General features: G+C 45.6%; 3 protein-coding genes and 1 pseudogene across 3 annotated transcripts in view; all 4 read left to right on the top strand.

Annotated features, from left to right (window-relative positions):
• The first annotated feature begins 100 nt into the window (after nt 1-100).
• LOC130190479 (TBC1 domain family member 24-like) lies at nt 101-4904 on the top strand (annotated as a pseudogene).
• A 588-nt stretch (nt 4905-5492) lies between these two features.
• LOC130190058 (zinc finger protein 501-like) lies at nt 5493-8869 on the top strand. Its single transcript, XM_056409224.1, has 4 exons — nt 5493-5657; nt 5833-5978; nt 6585-6642; nt 6763-8869. The coding sequence occupies exons 2-4, from the start codon at nt 5898-5900 to the stop codon at nt 7854-7856; spliced, it is 1233 nt and encodes a 410-aa protein (XP_056265199.1). The 5' UTR covers nt 5493-5657; nt 5833-5897; the 3' UTR covers nt 7857-8869.
• A 543-nt stretch (nt 8870-9412) lies between these two features.
• On the top strand, nt 9413-19663 carry cfap52 (cilia and flagella associated protein 52). Its single transcript, XM_056409828.1, has 14 exons — nt 9413-9473; nt 9856-10055; nt 10179-10315; nt 11035-11163; nt 11269-11368; nt 11668-11784; nt 11860-11960; nt 12137-12307; nt 12714-12862; nt 12973-13118; nt 13668-13819; nt 14973-15075; nt 17809-17920; nt 18679-19663. Exons 1-14 carry the CDS (start codon nt 9413-9415, stop codon nt 18858-18860), a joined length of 1860 nt encoding a protein of 619 aa, XP_056265803.1. The 3' UTR covers nt 18861-19663.
• Nucleotides 19664-20944: 1281 nt separating this feature from the next.
• Nucleotides 20945-24630, top strand: part of usp43a (ubiquitin specific peptidase 43a) — a 97818-nt gene continuing 94132 nt past the window's right edge. The window contains exon 1 of the mRNA XM_056409303.1: nt 20945-22054. Within this exon, the coding sequence (XP_056265278.1) occupies nt 21449-22054 (606 nt within the window). The 5' untranslated portion in view covers nt 20945-21448. The remainder of the gene's footprint in view (nt 22055-24630) is intronic.

The following is a 24630-nucleotide window of genomic DNA, read 5'->3' as shown; positions in this document are numbered from 1 at the left end:
CACACGCCGATATATAACACCCCGGCCCTCGGAAAACATGCATCTTAGTGTCAGTTTAACTCTCCGGATCGCATCGCGCGGAGGCACAAGACCTGAGACGATGATCGACGTTTCAAGAACGCCGGAGTTCTCCAACTGCGGAAACATGAATTCCATCTCAGTGTGCGACACGTCCTCTGACCAGGACCTGGGCTCCGTGGCCGAGGGCCGAGGCCGGCAAAGGTCTCACTCCCACTACAGTCCAGAGAGCAGCACGAACTACGACGCGCAGACAGAAGAGACCTTTCTCAGGCCTCGTTCCAGGTATGTGCAACAGGCAATTATAATGATATGGATTTGGATTTGAATATTGTGAAAGAAAAGGGGGACATATTTATGACTGAATACAAACCGATTCCCCTGCTCTCCAGGTCCTTTTATGAGACGACTGAGCTTAACTCTGATTATGACGTGGGAAACTTCTCGAGGTTCAATCCGCTGAGGCAGAGGGTGAGCTCCCTCCTCCAGTATCAAGTGAACAAAAAGGAGAAGAGGGAAGGGGATGGGGCGGGTGTCCCAGTCAGCTCGAAGAAGTCCAAGTCCAAACGAACCAAGCACTCGCAAACAAGAGAAAATAATGGTACTAAAAGTATTCTTCTTCTTCTTCTTCTTAATAGCAAGTATTTGCATACAATTCAACTTAAATGTGTGTGTTTACGTTGCTCAGGCAGTAAAGGCAATCTCAAGCAGCCAGTGTTCATGATGACCATCTCTGAGTCGGACAAGTGGGAGATTAACTCCTGCTCGGGGATGAAGTACGGGCAGTTTGTGGACTGGGAGACGATTGACCCCGAAGCTGCGACTCGATACCAGCAGATCCTGCACAGTGACCACCAGCAGCTGAAAGCCATGGGCCGAGAGGGATTCTGGGCCACGCCGCACACGCTCAGGGCCAAAGCGTACTTCCACATCATCCACAGCATCAATTCCAGGTTAAGATTGTCACATTGAATTCCATGAGTGATGTCACATATGCATTGATCGATAAGACTTTTTGCTAAATCTAAATCCAAATGCATTCATGTTCAAATGTGCAGCAGGTGCGTCACTCCAGACAGAAGTGCCCACTATGAACTGGCCCAGCAGCACTTTGGAGAACAGAAAATCAGCACTCATCCGGTCCCAGACTACATGGAGGCAGGGGAAATACCCAGGTACATTTGTGGGATAATGTTGAAGCATGTGTTCTCGCACTATAAAAAAATGTATGTACACTATAGTTTTTATCTGAAAAAAAGGGAAAAAAGGACCCTGAAGAGAGACAGAACTGAGCGGGGGCTGTCAGACTCTGCGGCAGTAAAGTAGCGGTTTTCTGAAGGAACTCTGGGACGACCATTTTCATCCACAGGGACCGCCAACATTGAAATGAAAGTTCCTTGTATCAGCTGTCAGTTAATTGGGTTGCATTTTTGAGTGACCTTTAACATCTTGCCTTCTACTCTTCTAAAAAAAAGACGTGATGCGAGATGTTGAATTATCATGTATACTCTACCATTAAAGTGCCCCCAAGTGAATCCTGTTCTTCGTCTTCTTCTTATCCAGATACTGTCTCAACAAAGCGGGCATGAACTCGGTGAAAAAGATCCTCATTTGTCTCGGCAAATGCTTCCCGGACATGAACTTCTGCCCCATCCTGCCCGAACTGGTCTCCCTCCTCCTCCACTTCAGCGAGGACGAGGCCGAGTGCTTCCACAGCGTGTCCCGGCTCATCTGCTACACCGACCCCAACAAGCGCTACATCGACCAGACCTTCCTCACCTACCGCGCCTCCTGCATGACCTTCGGAGACCTCGCCAACCGGTGCTGCAGGGGCATCCGCAAGCTGATCGCCAGCTCTCACCAGAACCTCTTTGAGTTCTACTCCGACTGGATCATTTGGATATTCGCCGACCTCCCGTTCACGTACGCCATCAGGGTGCTGGATGTCTACATCCTGGAGGGCTACAAGGTCCTCTACAGGTTTGTTGCCACTTCAAATGGAAACAAAAGTCTGAGTGGGTGATTTTTCACCACATGGCCGTTACTTCCGGCGTGGCGGCGTAACCGTGTCCTTCTTTGCGTAGGGTGGCGCTGGCTTTGCTCGGCCTCTACAAGGTGTCCGTGTCGTCCAGAGTGGCAGACGTGGAGGACTTCCGCACGGACATGAGGAGGTTCGTGCAGAGTGTGGCTCGCCACTGCACGGCTGAGAACCTCCTGGAGAGGGCCTTCCTGATCCCCATGGCCACGCGGAGGGAGCTCAACCTCCTGTTCAATGCCAACAAGGACGCCCTCATGCAAAAAGGCGTCGGCACGCATCAGAAGAGGTGGGTCAGCAGTCAGAGGTTTAATATATAAGTAAAAAGGAGTTTTCATGCTCGACAGAAATGCCCACATTTATCTTGTTTCAGTTTCATAATCTCATCATTTCTATGTCCCTAAAGGCAATCGGTCGAGACGGTGAACTTCAGCAACTTTGCCTCCAGTGTTGTGACTGGCACTGAGATGAGAGTCGTGTGGGCCTGGATCCCCGTGCGCTTCTCTCTTTTCAGCCCCATCAGGCTGTTCAGCACGGCGGAACACGGAAGAAGCCTCGCTTCGTAAGTCACCTTCGTTCTATCGGAAGAAAACTATCCGCGAGACAAAAAACGGATGAGTTATGGCAAGAAGCCTTTCTTTCACACGTCAAAAGCCATCATGTCCTTTAATTATGTCTCCTCATACTTGCACTATTAAAGTGACAGTTCACCCTGAATAAATTAAAAAAACATATTTTTCCTCTCACATGAAGAATGTATCAGTCAAGATTTGTTTTGTGTGAGTTGTCTGGTTTTTGAAAATATCCACATTATATAGTTTTTGTCACTGTCGCTTTAAATAAGGCCAGGTCATCATGGATCAATAACTGCTGAGCACCATGTGCCGGCAGTGAAAAGCAGATTCTCAGGTCTAGTTACATAACAGGAAGGGGCCGACGTGTTTTTACTATCAACATGTTTGCTTTGAGTGTGAAAGTCAAGCGACTCAGTTCATTTCACGCTGTTGACAAAAAGATTACCGTAAGTTGAAACGACTAGTTCTTAACTGTCTGTTATTTTAAAAAGTATCAGGATATGGATATTAAAAACAACAATGAATCATGTTTTTTCTCTCTCTTTTTATATAGATTCTATTCACATGTGGAGGACACGAACCAGCGGTCCTGATTATCAAAACTAGGTGTGAAGAGGTAATATTAGACGACTAATAGTGGGATATTTGGGTACATATGCTTTTATTTTTTAAATTTCATAGATTTGAACCCAGTGTGTCTTAAAGCCACTTCTGTACACTTTTGGACTGAAATAATTCTCATTTCCCAGGTCTTCGGTGCCTTCCTGTCCACAGACATGAAAGAAAGGAAAAAGCACGACTCCGAGGGCCTCACATACTTTGGAACAGGGGAATGTTTTGTTTTTACGGTGAGACATAGTCCTGCTTTCTTCTTCTTAAATTCAGCCCATCACCAAAGGTTTGCTGCGACATGCCTCGAGTCGGATTTTGTGTCAGCTCTGCCCTAATACCGTTTGATAAACCAGATGTCCCCCCCCCCCCCCCCCCTCAGCTGCGTCCCAGCATGGAGCGCTACCAGCAGGCCATGGTCAACATAATGACCAGAGCAGCTTCCCCTCAGCAGCCTCGAAAAGGCGGCTTCGCCTCCTCCGCGGTGTCCAACAGCGGCTGCTCCCCGACTCTGACCTGTCCCGCTGGAACCCTGCAGGACCCCAGCTACCTGACGATCCCCTTCACCGCCCCATCGGAGGAGCCCATGACGGCCAAAGAGCTGAGGAGACCCAAGGAACAGGAAGCGTCCATGTTCATCGCAGGCAGCGACAGTCAGCTCATCATCGGTACGGCAGGGGAACATATTGGCATGTCCTAGTTATTGTTTCATTCACAATGTTCTGGTGCGGACTCAGTGCTGATGTATGTTCTCTCTTAGGTGGCGATGGAGGTCACGCACTCTGCCTACAGGAAAACCTGGAGGGGGGCCGCTCAGAGCCTTGTGACACATTCAAGAGTAACCAACTGTGCAAGGGGCATTTCAAGATCCAGTCCCTGGAAGTGTGGGGCATCCAGAACTCTATTTCATTTTCTGAATGCTTTTCGTCTCAGTAGACTAACGGGTTTAGCAGTATGCTGTTATAATACTGGTAATACCTCCGAGGGAAAGAGTGTGACGGCCACTTCATTTCCCAGCATGCCATTGAGGACATGATTAGAAATGAGATAGAGAGAGAGAGAGAGAGAGAGATCTTTTGGGTATAACCACTGATTTTTATGGATATATTTTTGTATATTTATTTTGTGAAATGCACATATGTGGCATATTGTGAAGAAATTGAGGGAGATTTTAATTGACTTTGATCTCCACATGTCAAGTCATGCTTACGTGTCTTTACAAGCTCACATAAACAATGGTCCCTCACACAGGGAAGCTCTCGTAAAACATAAGGAAAATCTCCAAGCGAAAAACAAAATCGTACTCACCTATCACATAGCTACGAAAGCTTGCAACGTCATCTAAAATGAATCCTATCTGTTGCAAAAAAAAAGAATTACTTGGATGTATAGACTTCCGTTTTGTTCTTATTATTTAGCAGCGTATTTGTGTTTGATAGACAATTAAACTTCATGCACTTTTTTATATGTTGTGATCAGATTTTTTAAATTGTTTTAAATGTGGTCAAAAGCACATTTTTCATACTGAATTTGTATTTTTCTTTTTTTAAATTTCTGTTTAACCTTTTTTCTGAGTTGTCAAGATATGGAGGCTATTACCAATAAGGGGTGTAGGCATATACATGCAAATGTGTGTGTGTGTGTGTGTGTGTGTGTGTGTGTGTGTGTGTGTGTGTGTGTGTGTGTGTGTGTGTGTGTGTGTGTGTGTGTGTGTGTGTCTGTCTGTAGGAGGGAATGCCTGATTATTTGCTATTAAAATAACCTGAAGGGTTTATAATATCCTTTACAGTAGAAATACCGTGTACAATAGTGAACAACCAAATTAGACTACCATGAATAAATGACAGGTTTATTATACATGTGATGCGTTCTAGTGCTGATGAAACTATCTTAAAGTGGTAAAAGGATGCAGCTGAACCCTACATAAACTGGGGTGAAATACTATTTGGGGAATTGTTTGTTTGTTTGTTTGTGCAATAAAAGACAAAACCACATACTGAGCGGATAATAAAAAACGATGTAAACAACCAGCAGACCCGTTGGTTTGAATTATCTTGTACACCAGTGGAGGGTTCGGATACGTCTCCTGTAAAAGTGCTCCACCTGACTTTTAAATAAAACGGTGCATACTCGTCTCATCATTCCGACGCCAAAGCAAAAAGCAGGTGGCCTACGAGTCGCACGAGCAGTTAAACTAAAATCATGATCCGACAACAACCGTATAACTTCCGACTTTTACGTGCGGCATTAAAGGCATCGCGCAAGGACTGTGGGCTACAGGCATCAACAGCCCCGCCAGAGCTACAGCTTGTTCGGCAAGCTGTGGCGACGAGCTGCCTTTAAATGTGGAGTGGGTTGACTTTAACACGTCGCGGAGAAAAAGATGCGACCGAGCTGCGGTTGTGAGGATTATTAGAGAGGTGGGACACGATCTTGTATGCCCTCTGATGAACCGTAGCCGTTGTTATGCTAGCCGACGTTAGCTGTTGGCTAAGTTAGCCGACAGCTAACGTTGACTTTTGTGGGTGCGTGCGTGTGCGCATGTGTGTCCCAGATAAACAATCATCCACACTCTTTTTTCTTTCTTTCTTACAGACACTAAAGCAATACAATAGTTTGGGTTGATCGCGTGTGGGGGAGCTCTGTCGTGACACGGGCTCATGCTAATCTCAAATCAAAAACCTTTCGGCTTTGCGTGTGTTGCCCTACATGTTTCCGGATGTTGTATCCATCCCATCCAGGTATGTTTTTCCTTGAATCAGCGCTGATATATAAGCTATATATAGCTGGTCTGTATGTTAATGCAATACAAATATAGGTTCCGCAAACGATGGTGCAATATAAAAAATAATAAACCCAACAATGGGACTTTCTTAATATCTCAACCCTGCTTCAGGCTCTGCTGAGCAAAGAAGGAGAGAGACGAGCAGCTGGGTCGGTCTGCTGTATCCCGCGCGCCGCATTCATTTCTGACAGCTAGCAGCTATATTTTAAGAAAAAATTCCACCACCGCTTGACCCAAATAGCTGAGCCCAGCCAGACAACAAATGAACATCTTGTTATCTCTCCTGCCGTTTCCATTCTTGATTTGTGAGAGCTCTCAGCCAGGTTCGATGCAGGGTGAGAGTCGGCTAAAGAGTAACAGGGCATTGCTGAATAGTTTGCCCACCATAGAGGGCTGACAAGTTTTTTTTCCTCTTCAGTATATCATAAGAAAATGTGTTCACGTTTGAAAAATATATATGTGTGATCATGAAACATCTTTGAGTGCTCCCTGCTCCACGATACCAATGTTAATCTAAAATATGTCCGCTTGTGTCTGTTTTTGCTTCTGCGTCTGTGAACAGGCAACAGTCATGGGCCCAGGCGCTGCGTCTGACTCTAAAGCAGGATCCTCAGAGGAAAGTGAGTGTCGGCGCCCCGTTTGTGTTTTCGTCATTTTTCTTTGGGTCCTCGCTAATATGATTTAGTAATATCAGTCGTCGAGGAAAAAAAGGTCATTTATTTGATGTGACTGTTCCTCAGGTGCCGGAGAAGACGACGCAAGGGAGATCTCGGAATCGAGTTCCAATGGCGAGAAACAGCCCGAGAGTGGCGCGTCGGACAAGAGGTACCCGTGCTCCGTTTGCGGCAAGGCCTTCGACAGGCCGTCGAAGCTGGAGAGGCATAGACCTGTGCACACGAGGAAGCCCAAGACCCTGCACCAGTGTCAGCACTGCGAGAAGACTTTTGCGCATCAAGAGAAGCTGCTCCGGCACCAGAATTGCCACAGCCGGACGAACAAGCACCCCTGCTCCGACTGCGGGAAGGTGTTCGACAGGCCGTCCAAGCTCGAGAGGCACAGACGCATTCACGCCAAGAAGCCCAAGGAGCCCCACCAGTGTTCGTACTGCATGAAGACGTTCAGTAAGCTGAATAAGCTCGACCGCCACAGGCGCATACACACCGGGGAGAGGCCCTACACCTGCTCGGTCTGCGGCAAAGGCTTCTCCGAGTCGGGCCACTGCAAGGCGCACGAGAAGACGCACGAGGAGCAGCCGGAGAAGCCTCACTGCTGCGCCAACTGCGGCATGCGCTTCTTCAAGGCGTCGGAGCTCCGCCGGCACTCCCGCTCCCACACGGGGGAGAAGCCCTTCCGGTGCACCCTGTGCGAGAGCTGCTTCTCCCGCTCCGAAGGACTCAAAAGGCACATGAGGAGCCACACGGGGGAGAGACCCTACAAGTGCATCATCTGCGCCAAGGGGTTTTATTCCCGCCAGGATATGAACATTCACGGGTTGACCCACTCGGGAGAGAAACCGCACATCTGCCCCGTGTGCGGCAAGGGCTTCTCCCAGCTGGGCAACATGAAGGATCACGAGCAAAATGTCCACATTAAGTCAGAGAAGTACATCTGCAACGAGTGCGGGGCGACCTTCACGCGGTACAAGTCGCTGACGAAGCACCAGAGAACGCACACGGGCGAGAGGCCCTATCTGTGCCTCGCCTGCGGTCGCAGGTTCTCCTGGAGCCACTCGCTCAGCAGACACCGGAGGACACACGCACACAGACAGATGTCTGCGGGCACGTCGAAAGACAGACTGAGTTTTGAAGGACCCTCGGAGAATGCCAAAAGCTGAGAGACAGAAGTGAGGGACGTTTCATTGTTAGAGCGAGCTTTCCGGAGCCTCAGTCAAGATCAAACGTCGTCATGTGTATTTTTTTGTTGCGTTGAGAACTCATTCACCTTGCTGACTGCCTTATTTTGCCACACAATATTCGTACAGTATTCTTAATACAGGTCTCCAGATTAGCTTCTTTTTTTAAATTTAACATTTCTATTGATCCAAGTTGTGTTCTGTTATTTGGGTGAAGGCAGATCATGTGGCTACTTAGTCCACTGCTGTATGTGGTAAAGCCCTGTTTATATCTTGCTTCATGACAGATTGGGACTTGCCTTTAGCTCGTGTGAAAAAATGTCCCAGAGTGAATTCCTGTTTGTTGCCAACGAAAATATGTGTCACAACCAAAGTAGAGAACAAGACCTGAACTTCATATTTGACGTTCAACCGATCCGATGCCAGAACCCATATCGGCGATGTCTCTGCGACTGTATGATCGATGGAGACGTCCGTGTGAAGTCTTGACTGAATCTGAGTAAACGTCTGCCTCCCCAACAGTGTTCAAAGCTCCATCTGAGGTTATTTGCTCCTTCTCGCAAACGGTTCCACAGAAGGCACACACACATTCAGTAGCTCACGATGGGTTTGTTCAGTCCATATCAGTAGCTCAGCAATTTTCTAAAATGTTCCTTTTATTTATTTATTTTTTCGAAAATGTACAATGAGACTAAAATGCCAAAAATAAATCTGTTTTTGTATGTGAAAATCTTTTTAAAACTTTTTAAAATGTAAACTGTCACAACATAACAGCAACAGTTTCCCTCTGGACTGGTGTAAAATGAAAATGAATTATTTTTTTTTTCTCAGTTCGACTTTATATAATATGTGCCACACATGTTATATAATATGTGCTCAAATGTACTTTCAGTTGTGCTCTGACTAAGATGTGAATTCACCTTTGAGCTTCACTAGTCTCTGGAAAGCTATTTTATTGAAAGTATAGTCACCAAATAAATTGTCTTCATAACAGCTATTGCAGTTAGAGCATTTGTTATTATTATTATTATTATTATTGTGTTAGGACCTTTGTTGTGGTGTACCAAACAATTCTCCTGCATATTGCCTACTTGTGAAAACCGCCGTTGCCTTCAAGGTGTTTAGTGTAATGTCGGGTTCCCGATAAGTGACATATCATTTTTATTTATTCTTTTGGAAAGTAACATATATTTCTATTTTCTCTGTAGATTTCTCCCTTAACATTACACACTCGGGATTAAATAAAATGAACAAACAAACAAAAACGGATGTACCTATTTATCTTATTTGTTGTATGGTCACTCGTTTCAAGGTTTTTTCTTTAACATTTCCGAGGGTACCTGAAGGCAACGAGGACGTTTCACCCACCAATGAAAATGGCAAATAGAATCCCAGCTGTTGCTAGGTAACGTTTGTTTAGTGCAGGTCGTAACTTGACAACGGTAGTTCCTATTTTTTCTCCGTTGTTGTGAATTTGTTGCTAAAAGTAACGTGGCGCCTTATATTAACACTTTACAGGATAGTATTGTTTTTTAGCCATGGCTCTTGAAACACAGACGATGCCTCAACTTGAACTCGAGGCTGTTATTGGGTTTAACGGTAAGTTTTCCTCAAACGTTAACTCCTCCAACCTATCAAATAGCGTTAGTTTCACTAGTTTTGTACACAACTCGCTTATTAGCTCACGGTAACACTCGAACCTGGTGCACATTTTACACATTATTTTGACATTTGAAGTGAATACTACATTCATGTTGTGATGAACTTTAAATGCTAATTATGCTAATTATTTTATTTGTATAATTTAGGTTAAATATCCTACTATGTTAGATAGCTAACTAAGAAACTTGGTTGAATTGAAAATGGAAAAAGGTTGCGCATTTTTATTGCTGGCTGCTCATGTATTATTATTACTATTATATCAATATTTTATTATTATAGACCATTCACTATAATCCCTCCCTCCCCTCCACCTCTTCAGGCCATGTGTGTGCCGGTCTGAGAGTCCATCCCGACAGAGAGCACCTGATCTACCCGCTGGGATGCGCCGTCATTCTGAAGAGGATTAAAGATGGCAAGCAGGAGTTCCTGCATGGACACACGAACAACGTGTCCTGTGTTTCAGTGTCCAAAAGTGGATTGTATATTGCCTCTGGACAGGTCACCTTTATGGGCTTTAAGGTAGGCAGTAGCTATGCGTTGTCATTTAATTTAACCTGTTTAACTCCGCTTACATTTCCCATGCAACATTACATATATATACATATATATTATATCATGTATATATACATTTGTTTTTCCCAGGCTGAGGTTATCATCTGGGACTATGAAAAGCGAGCAATCTATGCCCAGCTGCTGATCCACAAGGCCAAAGTAGAGGCTCTCGCCTTCTCTCCCAACGAAAAGTACCTCGTGTCCCTTGGAGGTCAGGACGATGGCAGGTATAAGCATCAAGTTTAATGAAGGTTTCTTCCCTTTATTTTCCCTGTGAAAGGTTTTTTTCTATTTCTTGGGAGTTTTTCCTGATTCGATGTGAGGTCCTGGGACAGGGATGTCGCATGTGTACAGATTGTTAAGCCCTTTGAGGCAAATTTGTAATTTGTGATATTGGGCTATACAAAGTAAACTGAATTGAATTCATTGAAAAGGTTTGGGGGAAGGGTGCCGACCAAAATGAGCCTTGCTCCCTCCACAAAAAACCAGATTGTGTCCCACAGGAATGAGGAACACAGACCCCACGATCAGCCGAAAAACGAGCTGGATAGCAGTTTCTAAAACTCATGATTGCGCTCTGCAGTCTCTCTTTTTAACTGTTACTGACAGAACCTGATCATAACTACATGATTTCAATTTCACAAGAGTAAACACAATCCAATTGCCACACTCACCTCCAAAAATGTTTACTCTGGACCGATAGCCACAGTTAGTTGGAATAACATTCAGACACAGTGTGTACTGCAGTGGCCATCTTAATGCAAATCAAGACACTTCTCATGGTAAATTATCAGTTAGTAACCCTTGATGAATACAGTACTTTCCTACAAATAAGTTATTATAATAAGAAAGAAGATAATTCTCCATTTTACTGAACATTTTATTTTTACATATTCATACTTATTTATTTGGTATGTGTGGTTTCTCTTTGTCTGTGTGTCTCCAGCATAGTGGTGTGGAACATTGAGACCAAGCAGGCCATCTGTGGGAGCCTGGCTTCAGCTCACAGTGCCGGTCACTGCCTCACTGTCCAGTACTCCAACACCAACGACAACGTCTTTGTTTCCGCCGGGAGGTGAGTGAGTGCCGTCTGCTGGCATTCTGTAAATCAATCAGCGTCGTTCTTATTATTCTTTGTTCTGTATGTCAACATCCTTGGTGGTGTTTTTATTTTGGTCAGCGGAACGCTGCGAGTCTGGGAGCTGGACGTCCCCAACAGGAAGATCAGGCCCACAGAGTGTCAGACAGGCAAGCTGAAGAGGATTGTGAAATGTGTACAGGTACGAGGCCATGACAGTTTTTCGTTCACGCAGCTTGTTTTACTGGCTTACTATTTTTAAAGGTCCATCTGAGTTTTGAAAAATGGCTATTACCATTGAAAGTCACTCAATGATTGGGGGAGGAGTTGCAGTGGATGCATTTGGGGTGATAACTAACGATCTGGGAACACGGCGAGCAAATCAATGCAATATCATCCTGTGGTTTTTCTAACATTTTCAACTGTCCAAAACATGCTCTCCACAGTGCACAGTGATATTAGATCGCATATTGGTCATCTCAACGTGTTTATACTACCCAGATTACAGAGAACGATCAGTTCATTTTCTGTGGCACCACCAGTGGAGACATCCTGAAAATCAACCTGGAGACGGGGCTTCTGAGCGACTTTGGACCTGATAAAGAAAAATTCAGCATGGTAGGTCGGGGAGTCCGTCTAAATCGTGCCGGGTGTATTGACTCTAATCTTCGTGCTCGTGGCTTTACTGCGCAGGGTGTCAATGTCCTAAGGATTCTGAAGTGTGGGGACCTGCTCGTGGGCTCTGGATCCGGCAACTTCGTTCTGTGTTCCAAGACTAAATTCAAAATCCTTAAGTGAGTCACAACAACGGTGTCCTTTGAATCATCCCCATTACAAAGATACTTACATTCGGTCATGGTGTGCATATCTTGTATACTAGAATACATGTCTTGTTATACATATCTCTTTGATGTCAACAGTTACTGTGTTTTTGTAATAATAAAAAACGCCCCCTCTTTTCCCACATTAGGACAGCCCAACTGAAAAAGGGTGTGACCTCCATTGCTATTAGAGGAGAGGACCAGCAGTTCTACGTTGGGACGGAGGGGGCTCAGATGTACCGCTTCAGTTATGACGACTTCAGAGCGACACTCATTTCCACCAGCCACAGCAGCGCTGTCAACGATGTGGCCATATGTTTGTGAGTGTTACGCAAAGCAAACCGGGGATGGAGTAAAAAAAAGGCAAAAGGCCCTTTTTGTTTCTTTTAATTTATTTAGTACATATTTTTAATTAGGCAAATAATAGACAGTATATCCTAAATTAATGGACATCCATGTCATAATAATACTAATTTCCATTGGTACCAAAAGTATCACACACGTAGAGGGACTGTTATCTCTCGTAACGCATGAGTTCAGTACCACTTCGTGCTCACTAGAGGGTGACATAAGCTTGCCTCATCCATGTCGGTTTTAAGATGACACAGTTTAGGTTTGGATAACATTGTACGGATACTTAATATTATATGCTTGGAACTCAAGCACTTTTTTATAAGAGAACTATAATTCCACATTTATTTTTCTATGTGTGTGTTTTTTTCCTAGTGGAACATCGGAATTGTTTGCAACCTGCTCTGAGGAGGAGATCAGGCTGTGGCACATAGACAAACCCACAGAGCTGCTGCGCATCACTGTACCCAAAGTCACTTGCAACGCCCTGGACTTCATGGTTGACGGACACAGCATCATCAGTGGTGGGAATCAGTGGAGAGAAAACATCTGCTAAGAAGTCCCCACAAAAGAATATTCTGTCTGCTTGTTTCTGAGCATGAGTCGTAGTTCAGCGACTTTCACTCTCTTCTAGCTTGGAGCGATGACAGCATCCGCGTGTTTGCGCCGGAAAGTGGCCGGCTCATGCTCATCATCCACGACGCTCACAGGATGGGCGTGACGGCCATTGCCGGAACCAGGGACTGCAAGAGGATCGTCAGCGGAGGGGGACAGGGACAGGTGAGGAGACGTTGTTCTCAAAAATATATAAAGCGTCTACGTCACGTTGTAGAATTGCAGTGGTCATCACTTTTTTTTTGCAATTAAGAAGCCATGTGCTTCTATATGGAATATTTTGCTGCTTAATTTTTTCTTAAGTGGAGTTCCTGCCACAGCCAGGAGCTGTTTGAGCACTTCTGTTTTTTATTTTGGATTTCCTCCTCAGTCTGATCAAATTGATCTGAGAATAAACTTGACTACACCCAAAAGGAAGTCTTAACATTTGTATTCGTACCTTTGTTTAGTTTTTTCTTCCGAAATGTGAAGCTGTGCAATTTTGTTGTTGAAGAAAGATCAAATGCATGCAAATAGTCACATGAATCCATTATGCATCCAAGACACATGGTGCAAATACACACACCGCATGTTGTCTTATATGCAGATGAGCAAACAGTGTAATTGCAACTTTTTTTAAATGTATCTATAGTTGGCATTGAAACAAAGTGGAAAACGTATTTTAAATGAAGTGTCATATTTGATGACTGAGCTGGGGCCCCCCAACCGTTGCAGGTCCGCGTTTGGGAGCTGGAGCCGCACGGCCATCGGCTGCTGGAGACCATGAAAGAGCACAAAGCCACCATCACTTCTATCAAGATCACGAGTGACAGCAAGAACTGTGTCACTGCCAGCGCTGATGGCGCCTGCATCATCTGGGACATAGTGTGAGTACTCCGTCTGCGCACCCAAACACGTGTGTTGGTCGTCATGACATATGCAGCAGAGACGCTTCACAGAGATTTGAACTAAAACTCGACTATTAGTTGAGTTGAAAAAAATTAGAGGAAAGATATGTTAATCACATTTATACAGTAACAAATACATTATATAACTATACATAATCGGCACCAGAGAGAAAATTACAGAAATTAGAGTGTGCTGCTTTCAGGTCTGCGTCGTTATGAGAGCGAAATGCTGGAGCCCTTCATCGGCATCTGGCGGGTACAGAGAGAATAGAAAGGAATCTGGTGCATTCTTTATGAAGAAATGTGCAAATCCTTAATCTGCGGGGCTTCTTTTGTGAGGAGAATACAATCTTTAAAAACCCTGTTGTGTTTTTCCACTGTCTAGCCTCTTCAATGAACAAGTCTGAGGATTAAAGTCGTCCAGACCATACGCATCAAGTTTGGAATAGATAATTTTTTTCTTATGATTACTAACAAGCTGTTGTTGAAGAAAATATTAGTCTGACGAGAGCCGTTATCCTTAATTAATCTAGATTGGCACCCTGTCCACGAGGAAGTGGGTCATGCATGTTTCATTTGAAATCCACAGCTCATTTTTCAGATTTTAACTATACAGAAAAGCTTGTTTAGTCAGAAAAAGGTTCCAAATTCTGAGGGACTGACTCAATACGCATTCCTCAACTAGCCGACATTGAGAGTGCTGACAGATTATAACAGAGTTTACATAACTAACAGTGCTGACAGAGTTTACAGCGTGCACCTGAGGGGGAACCGATGCCACCGCAGTATGTGATTAGCGGACAACACACCGGGACGCGGCCCCGGACGGGCCCCGTACACCAAGTGCAGAGAATCCCAGGTTGCAGCACACACACAGAGGGAGAGTGACTTCACTCTTACGCCGCTGTGTCCTCACAGAGCAAACAGATCTTCGCTGCTGTCTCAGTGTTCCGTATTACAAAGTCATCACTTTTAACAACTGCACTTTGCAGCTGGCAACGTGAGAGCACTTTCACCATGTGGGACTTTTTCTACACCACTGCTGCACCGGCAAAAGCCTTCTCTCGCCTATCGCTTTTTTTCACTTCTTCGTCTTCTCTTCTGCACCATCATCTGCATCTTCCGGCTGCAGGCGGTTTGCGAGTCTTAAGATGGTGATTGCCAACACAATGTTCCGGGCGGTGTGCTACCACCCAGAGGAATACCAGCTCATCACCAGCGGGACTGACAGAAAGGTACGTTTTGGGGCCGTCAGTGGTGGAAAAGGTATTCAGACCCTTTGTTCAAATGAAAGTACTAATGTCACCCTGGGAAAATGAGTGGTATTAGTATTATCTGCTACATTTACTTTTGAGTAGGTTTTTTTTGTAGAAGGAGAATGGTATCAACATGTAAAGTTGGGTTGAGTAGAAGTATAAAGTTGTATACAATGGAAATACACAAACACTTTCATCTTGAGTACAGCACTATGGATGCATTTTAAGGCGATTACAGTAGACATTTAAATATCTGATGTATATATTTGATTTAGTTAATGTATATCCCAACCAATACACCATATCCCATTACTGATGTCTGTTCAGGTACCTTTACAACAATACTTGTTTTGGTTGATTTTATTTGCGCTGGCATGCAAGAGTGGCACAAAGAATTCACAGGGATGCACACGACTCAGCAGCCACGCCGCTCAGAAAGAAGAAAGAAACGGAATGATTGAAAATACCTCGGAGTGTGGAGAGACGGGCACTCACACAGTCTTAATCCAGATGTCTCATTGTGCTGTTATTGTTATTATAATCTACACTCAGTGAGGCCCTCTGCTCTGGTGGAATCAGCATAGAGAGGACTTGCACAGTCACACACACGCGCATGTCCACTGATTAGTTTGAAAAGCTTGTAATTTGTTTCTCAGCTGAACGTAATTAGGCCTTTGCATTGGCCGCTAGTCGCAGAGACAAAGGCACTCAGCCCTTCGAGTCTGTGATTTCCTGAGTCATTTGGATTAACGCCGCTTATTTACACGGGGTCAGAAGTTCACGGCGGCAGAATGAAATGCTCATTTCCTTTGATTGTGAGCTTCATTCGTACCCCTTGAACCCCTCGGCCGCACACTAGACCTGTGTCGGTGCCCTCCTGACACCCTGCAGGGCCGGGACACGAGGACAAGTTGTGCTGATTAACGCAGCGCTGTGGATGTGCTGAGTGAGCAGAGAGAGAGAGAAAGAGAGAGAGAGATTCAGGGGAAAGAGCAGGGAGAAGGAAGAGCTTGAAAGAGGAGAGCGCTGTGGCGTCCGTGGCTTCCTTCGGATGTGCCTGTGCCACCCAAGTGCCAGCTAGATCCACCATCTGCTCATCCCAATACACAGGCTCTCTCTCTCTCTCTCTCTCTCTCTCTCTCTCTCTCTCTCTCTCTCTCTCTCTCTCTCTCTCTCTCTCTCTCTCTCTCTCTCTGACCCTTTCATCGCATCCCTTGGCGTGCCTTGATGGGTAGAAATCAGAGAGAGGAAGCCAATGGAAGTGAATAACAGAGACAGAAAGAAGAGAAGAAAGAAAATAGGCGGGGCTTGTGGAGGGTCAGAGGGAGAGGTGGCGTTGGTGACGATGCATGTCGGGATGCTGCACGTGGTGGAGGGGAACACCCGTCGGAAGCCGTTGTACAACGTTGCTGTGTCATGGGAGGGTGCAGCCCTTATGCCTCCCATAAATGAAATGCAAAAGTACTTTTGCAGCACAATATGATAATCGCATAGCATGCATGGTAATGACCTTTAAGGGGAGACACTTCAGGTGAATAGGGTTTAAAACAAATGTAACTTAACGGATATGACCATGATATCTCCCCAGCAGTAGGCCTGATGCTTGTCTCTGACCCCGTTGGCTGCACTTGATTCATTTCTGCTATGAGCAAGTTCGCCCAGGCTGAGGTGGAGGGGACACAGATGGGCCGAGACAACTCACACAGGCGGGAGTCTCTAATGAGCCGCAGAAATGAGATCACGGCGGAGGGGAGAGGTCGAGACATTGGCAACAGAGGAAGCAACAAAAGATTGGAGGGGGGGAGGGGGTCACAGTAACTTTGATCATGTACTGAAAAGTGTACGAACATTAGTGGCATCTATAGCAATGTTTTGTTTGCTGTTTGGTTGCATCAGAAACACACACCTCCTTCGGTGTTTACAATGAAATGTTTCCCCCTCCAATTTTGCACACACACACACACACAGAAAATGTTCCTGTGGCTCGTAGGGGCAGCTTATTGCTTTTAATCTGTGTATTGTTCATCTTCAGCGTTACGGCAACGATGCACACAGACCCTCAGTGCCCCGAACGCTTGGTTGACTTTGAGGCGCCATCGGTTCAGCCCGTGATCAAATCCACTCGGCTCCTCATTCACAGTGCTTACCTGTTGAAAGACGTAATCAGATCGTCATATAAATAAGAAGAAAGGACCCTTGTTGCCGTGCGGTTCTGTGACGTTTGTTTTTTTGCCGCCCACGCTATAAATAACTTCGGCTAACAATGGCCTTTTGTGAGACTTGATACTTTTGACAGGGGGGGGGGGTGTTAAATATCATCTAGATCAGCACGCATGGTTTCAATCGGTGTGTCTGTGTGCGATGGAATCTCACCACAGACCTGTTCATTTCCATACAGAATGCAAATAATGAATGAATATATATATATATATTTCACCATAATAGGAAATATATTGCTAATGTAAAGGAATATATCACAACTACAAAGAGATGTCATCGGCGGCATCATCTGCATAGTGAGCCAATAGTCGGCCCGCTTCAATCTTCAAAAGCAATCACGACTATAATTCAAACCGCGGCAAAGAGATCACAAGTCGGTGTGTCATTCATGATGAGGAAAAGAGACTCCCATAATATAACCCTCCCCTCTCGGAGTCTTGCATTAATGCCGCCGGTGATGAGCTAATACGCGTCTGTTACCTTCCCTCTCAGGTGGCCTACTGGGATGTGTCCGACGGAGCCGTCATCAGAGAACTTGAGGGCTCGCAGTCCGGGTCCATCAACGGCATGAACATCTCGCAGGACGGCCAGCACTTTGTGACAGGTGTGGCCCCCCCTCTGCTCGTTTTATGTGCAATCGAGAATGTAGAAAGTCTGAAAATTTCGAAAAGTCTCGGCGTGCTCAATATATACATTTTACGTTAATATTTTCCTTTTCTCGTGAACGCAACATCTCAGGAGCGCTTGGAGGGAATGTCTTCACATTTGGCACAAATGAACAATTTTAATCACTGATTTGATTTTGGGGGCGGGGGGGGGTCATGGGTCACTGTGATCTCAGGCCCATTCTCGTGAACGCATTCGTCTGTCCGTCCTCTTCCTGTGAACGCCAACACCTCAGGAACGCTTGGAGGGAATTTCTTCAAATTCGGAATAAACTACACTTGCTCTCAAGGTTGAACTGTTTGTAGTCAGGCAGAGCGGGGTCAAAGGTCATTGTGATCTCACGCCTGTCCTATTCTCGTGAACGCAATATCTCAGAGAATTTCATTACATCTGGCACAAACGTCCACTTGGACTTAAGGATGAACTAATTTGATGGTCAAAAGTCAAGGTCACCGTGACCTCACAAATACATGTGACAACTCAAGAATTCGTAATTTTGACAATTTCTCACAAAACTATAACATAAAATGCTTGGATTTGTATTAGTCCTGGCATTCTTGTGTGACTTTCCATTTGTTTCACTCCTATAGTCGACAGTGTTCTCATCCCTTTGCAGCCTCCGTTTTCATCTCCTGTGACACTACAATGCGGTCTGCTCAAACGGTTATTGGCATGTTTTTCACCTCTCCGTGACAGGCGGAGATGACAAGCTGGTGAAGGTATGGGACTACATGAAAGGCGAGGTAACCCACGTAGGAATAGCTCACAGTGGCAGCATCACCAGCATCAAGATCTGCTCCAATAACCGAATCTTGCTCAGCACCAGCGCCGACGGAGCCATTCTCCGGTGGAGGTTCCCTCACCCTTTGTCCCCTTAATGTGGACACTCCATGTAGACTGCTGCCCACTGAGACCTCTCATCCACGGTCCTACTCAAGTGTATACAATGTTCTCCCTTAGTCTGCAATTTGATGAAGCACCAATGACTTTGTTGGATTTTTTTCTTTTCCCAGGAGAGAAGGGGCGAAATAAAAAAATAAATGACGAGTGCATTTCCTGTGCAGTGCCGGCACTTGAGTGGTAACTAACTACCCACAGTAGCTGAATATAGGTGGAAATTCACAGAGCGACACTTAACATGAGTTTAAAATTACACTTGCACAAGAACGTATTCTTCACTACGCTTTTTTAGGCTTCTTGGGAACAACAGAATTAATGCCGCTCTGCAGACGCGGCCTCAATGCCGAGGAAACCGGAATGTGTAAAAATAATGCTGTACTTTATATGTAGTGCATTACATTCACACAGATATGATTCTTCTGTCTGTTTCTGATTGAGTGGGCTCATTCAAATGTCTGGATCGAGGGTAGTGGAGACAAGGAGGGGGCCTCCGGATTCAGTCAGCTAATCTATCAACAGCGGTTCCCTGAAGGATTCCGGTCAAGACGGCAGAGACGCTCTCGGACTGCCTGATCCGAACCCACTCAACTCACTATTGTTCAGAAAGGCTAAGCTAAATAATTAATACCTCGTCCATGCTTCCCCCCCCCAAAAAAGTTAAATGGCAAACCTGCAGTATAAACCAAGTCAGCAAAAACATCCCTGGATCAGTACTAAAAAAAGAAGAGAATGAGGGCATCGCTGTTGTCGTAATTTTACACCCTGCTGTTGAATAAAGGAAGTTTGTGTATCATTTTCTGTGAGAAAACATGATTATGTTTATTTGTCAAAATGGTGTACCATGTGTGAGAGTTTTCGAACGATGCCGGAATAAGAACATCGAGGAAAAATCATGGAAATCGGATGAGTCCCGGACTATCTGTTTCAATAAATCAGCATATCTGGCACACTAAATTCAATCGTTAGTACTGGTGGGCTGTGAAATTAAACTTCAGATGATTACAATCTGAATATAGCACAAAAGATGCTGAATTCCGGAACCGCAAACAGCGCGTCCAGCTGAGTGCTTCTTTAAAATCCATTTGACTTACTTTGTGTGAAGTGAACAGCCAGACTTTTTTAGAGGATGCTGTACATGTGTCTGTAAATGCGTGTGTGTTATATAGACAAGAGGTTTCAATAGCAGTGTAAAGGGCAAAAAGAAACTTGTGGAAAGCCTATAATAGTCTATAATAGTAGATACAGCATCATTATCCTGTTACCCCCAAAACACAGGACCCTAGAATTCTTACATTGAGGCTGTGCATGCACTTGTGAACTTAGAATAGGAAGATATTGGACAGTTTATGTGATCATTTTGATTACTGCAGAAGAAAATAGCCTAGTTGTAAGTGACAATGGAGAGGGGGGGGGTAAACCATGTATTTGGAATTTAGCAAGCTAGCTAACAAACCTAGTTAGCTAGTCAATCAAATCATGCTTTAATTAAAGCTAAACTGGTTAAAAAAGTTCAAATAACGTAATGTTATTGCTTTAAAAAAATAAATTGTCACTGCAAAACCAGTGTGTTGGTTTAGTTTGAACAGACCTTACTCCGCTACTGCGCTACAACAATAGCAAAGGCAACAGCACATACAAAGATGGCCGCCGCACGGAGCACCCTGCTATGTTTGGGAATGTCTGTTCTGCTCCTATTTTTACTGCTATGGGAACTCGTTTTAAAACCGTGTTTGTTTAATCCGTACTCTGGCGACAATGTGCACAACTAGAAAAGACTTTCAGTTGCACATTTGTCTTCATCGGAGATGAACATAGGGTCATGTTTAGGTTTAATAATTCATGCACGTGACAACCCCGAGAATCATCCAACAAATGCCAACGTGTCTTCTTTTGACACCTTCTGAAGAGATTAAATCATCAGGTGATGTTGTAATTAGTCCTACAGGGGGCAGTTACATGCAAAGCGGAGCTCGACCCTTATTAAAGACGACCAACTTCCTGGTTCCCTCTGTAACGAACGAGACGGGTCCGGTTAAGTGTTCTGCTCATTCCCAGCATCAGCTGAGACTGTGACTAACTATAAGTAACAACCCAGGTATTTAAAGTTCACTTCTGAGGGGCGGGCACAGGAAAGGATCCTAAAATAGAAGTTCATTGTAGCCCCGTAGACACGGGCGAGGAGGGAAGGAGGCAAGGAGGCAGGAATAACGAGTCCGCGCGTGCGATCCAGCGCTGACAGCCGTCGATGAGGAAGTGTAAATGAACCTGCTGTGTGTGTGCGTGTGCGTGCGTGTGTGTGTGAGTGGAGGGTGGAAAGCGTCTCATCGCGGCTCCTGGAAAGAGCGTCGCTCCACGAATCGCGCGGTCTGGAGACCACATCGTAGACTACTGGGAATTACCGGGATGTCACGGGAGATAATATCAGTCCTCGTGCGCCTTACCGGCGCTTCACCAGAGAGAAACGAGGAGGATAGGGAGGAGGAGGAGGGGTAGACAGCCCCGGCAGACAGGTGCGACTCCGCAGCCCGTTTCATTTTTCTGCGCGGTCCTGTAAAGTAGTGGCGCCATGGATACCCGCAAGGAAAACAAGGTAAGGAGAGCCATGAAACCCAAAACGACGAAGCGCAAGGAGAAGAAACACAAAACCAGGAGGTTCGGCAGAAAGAAATCGCTGGGATCTTTTGGAAATTTCATGGGGAGGATCCTTAAAACTTTGGGTACTCTGGCGCACTTTGGCGACGCGGAGCCGCCGAACGCGGAGGACGACGACGGCGGCTTCAGGACGGGCAGGTCAGGGGGGTTCAAAGACGACGGCGCGCCGGTCGCCCGGGACGGAACCGCGAAGAAGAGCTCCGTGGCGTCCTCCTCGCAGGGCTCGGTGAAAGGCAGGCTGTCGTGGTGCCACGGGGACAAGACCCCCGGGGTGCTGGGGCTGAAGAACCACGGCAACACCTGCTTCATGAACGCCGTGGTCCAGTGCCTCAGCAACACGGACCTGCTGGCCGAGTACCTCGGGTTGGAGCAGTACAAGTCCGAGGGGTGCCACGGGAGGGTGAACGGGGAGGCGAGAGGCGAGGAGCCCGCCAGGGGAGAGGTGACCGAGCAGCTGGCGTCGCTGGTTCGAGGTCTGTGGACCCTGGAGTACACCCCGCAGCTGTCCGTGGAGTTCAAGGTGAGGACCCACTGGTTGGTCGTGCTGGTTGTTGTTTAGAAGTATGCTGTTAATGGTAATTACCAGCTACTAATACTGGTAATACCTCAGAGGGAAAGAGTGTGACGAAGCTGTTATATTTTGTCTTTCGAACAAAGGGAACAACTTTTTTTTATAGCTAAACAAATACCAGTTGTATGTTTTGGCAAATATATTGTTGAATTATAATATTTTTTTGAAAGTAAGGTGGATAAAAGAAAGACCATATATTATGTATTTGAATTACACATCCATGGGCCCTGGGCCCTCAGGGGCCCTGAGACCTCCTCCCCAGCCAAATAGTGTGTCAATTGATTTCTGGTTATTTTATTACCTGCTCATTTGTCAGCGAATGTCCCCCGCTGCCGCACAATTAAAAGCAATACTGCGGGACCTTAGGGCCTTTTAAATCACATTAGCACACAGCTAATTGACACACAGCCGCAAAAGCTGCAGCCAGGTAGTTTATTTTCCAGCGCCGGTGGGTGTCCGGGTCTCTGGGCTAAACATAATTAAGCTGCCGTGAGTGGCCTGCTGCTGTGTGATCTGCACTCAGCGGGTACTCTGGGAGGACAAGATTACATTCACATTGAGAGGGGTGGGTGGTGGGTTAGGGGGAGACAATGAGGGTTCAACGGGATGTGTGGGCCCCCCTTTGTGAGCTTCTCCAGCCATAAAGAGACCTCATTATCGACAGGTTCCGGCTGCTTCTACGCATTCCTCCAACGGAATCTCAGCTACTAAAGCCAAGCGGCGCCTCACACGTGGGTTCAAAGGGCGACGATCTACCAATGCAAGTCCCGTGAAGACGCTCAGGACCTGCGTGGGCGTGTGTGTGCCTGTGCGGGCGTCACGTGGAGCCCAGCCACTCCACCGCGAGTTTGTCTTTGTATTCTTGTTTGTTGAACAATAGTGCGATTACTCATTACACACTGGGTGAAGCGTCTCTACCTGACAAACCTGCCCTGACCCTTGGGTCTGCATTCCCAGTGCGGGGGAAGTCGTGCATTCCTCATCTCATTCCAGCAAACTGGAAGGACACTTTTTGTTTTTTCAAACGCAGCATGTGACATAATGCAAGTCGTGCGGTTCTCTCTTTGCGCTGAGTGGATGACCGTCTACCATCAGGCGTCCTGAGCGGTAACTGCTCTGTTGCATCAACAAACGGCCGGGGGGAAGTTGTAGGGGAGATTGGTAATGCAATATGTGTTGACGTACAAGTGGGATATCATTTATAATAGAAAAAGGGTTGATGTCATCCACAGCTACACATTAGTAAGGAAGAGAGAGAGAGAGAGAGAGACACTGACTGACTTACAAAGCTGTGAGGTAGAGCTGGTGATTAACCGAGAAGAAGAAGAAGATGCGCTTTTGATCCGAAAGATCAGATAGAAGGACTCATGATGTTATCGATCATGAATGCTGAACACCTGCAATGGGTGATTTAAATAAAAGATTTTAAACTTCTCACAGGCGGCTTTGCCAACTTGAACCTGAGCCTCTGCAGACCTCTAATATGGTCAAAAGTCAACAGAAAACCAGCACAAGATTTGAATTAAAGGAAATATAAAGCCGATCAGGATATTCAATAAAAATGACCTCTTCTGAAGTGGTCACTTGGTACCAAATATGTGTGGCTCTAGGTTGGCGCTGAGACCATTTAATGATGAAGACTGGCAGCATGTCGTGCATATGCGTATGTAACATTTAGAAAATGTCAATTTTCAGGCTCGGAGAAGTTTTGGAAAAATAAATAAACCCAGAATTTTTCGGAAAAGGGGGAAATGTGAAATAGCATCAAAACAACCTTTATAACGACATGTACGTGCTTTAACAAAGGATACGATGATGTTGCGGTGGTCTACCTTACGTTACGTTGTAACTGAAAAATGCACGCCTGACATTTTAAGCATTGGAGAATAAAAAATGGTTTGACATGGTGTCTTCTCTTAACTTAGTAAATACCCCCTTTGCAAATGTTGATTCTTTAAAAAAAGAAACAAGTGGATACAACACATTATCACGCCAACTGGTCCTCCTTCACAGCCTTGTTGGGTGTGTATACTCGTGTGACTGGTCTAGTTCGGCTTTAACTCAACCATTCGATATCCTCTCATCACAGTGGGCTGAAATAAAAAAATGTAAAATAAAAAAAAAAAATCATGTCCTTCACTTCCGCTTTTTGTGTTTTCTCGCCTCGCCCCATCGCATCGCCACAGTGATTTGTGTCAGTCTGCTCATCCCAGGGTGAAGCAGGAGAGAGGATGTTTTCCGTAGCAAGTGCATTCAGCCCCCCCCCCCCCCTCCACCCCCTGCTGAGTCGCCTCAAGTTGTGTGCACTCAGAGGGAGAGGGAAAGAAAAGTGGGGAGAGACAGCGATTGGAAACAAAACTAAATTGTCCCTCCTGTTATCCTCATAAAACCCCCCCAGGGTTATAATCTAGGCGGGTGGGGTGGATTGACAACTGATGGTGAATACCAAATCCCTCCACACCTGAAGAGGGTTACTGGGCTGCAAGTGAAAAAAAAAAAAATGTATGCACTCGGATACTTTTCCC

This window comes from Pseudoliparis swirei, chromosome 24, assembly GCF_029220125.1.
Source record: "Pseudoliparis swirei isolate HS2019 ecotype Mariana Trench chromosome 24, NWPU_hadal_v1, whole genome shotgun sequence".
NCBI lineage: Eukaryota > Metazoa > Chordata > Actinopteri > Perciformes > Liparidae > Pseudoliparis > Pseudoliparis swirei.
Note: the sequence above shows the minus strand (reverse complement) of the source record. Positions and strands in the feature narration are given on the sequence as shown.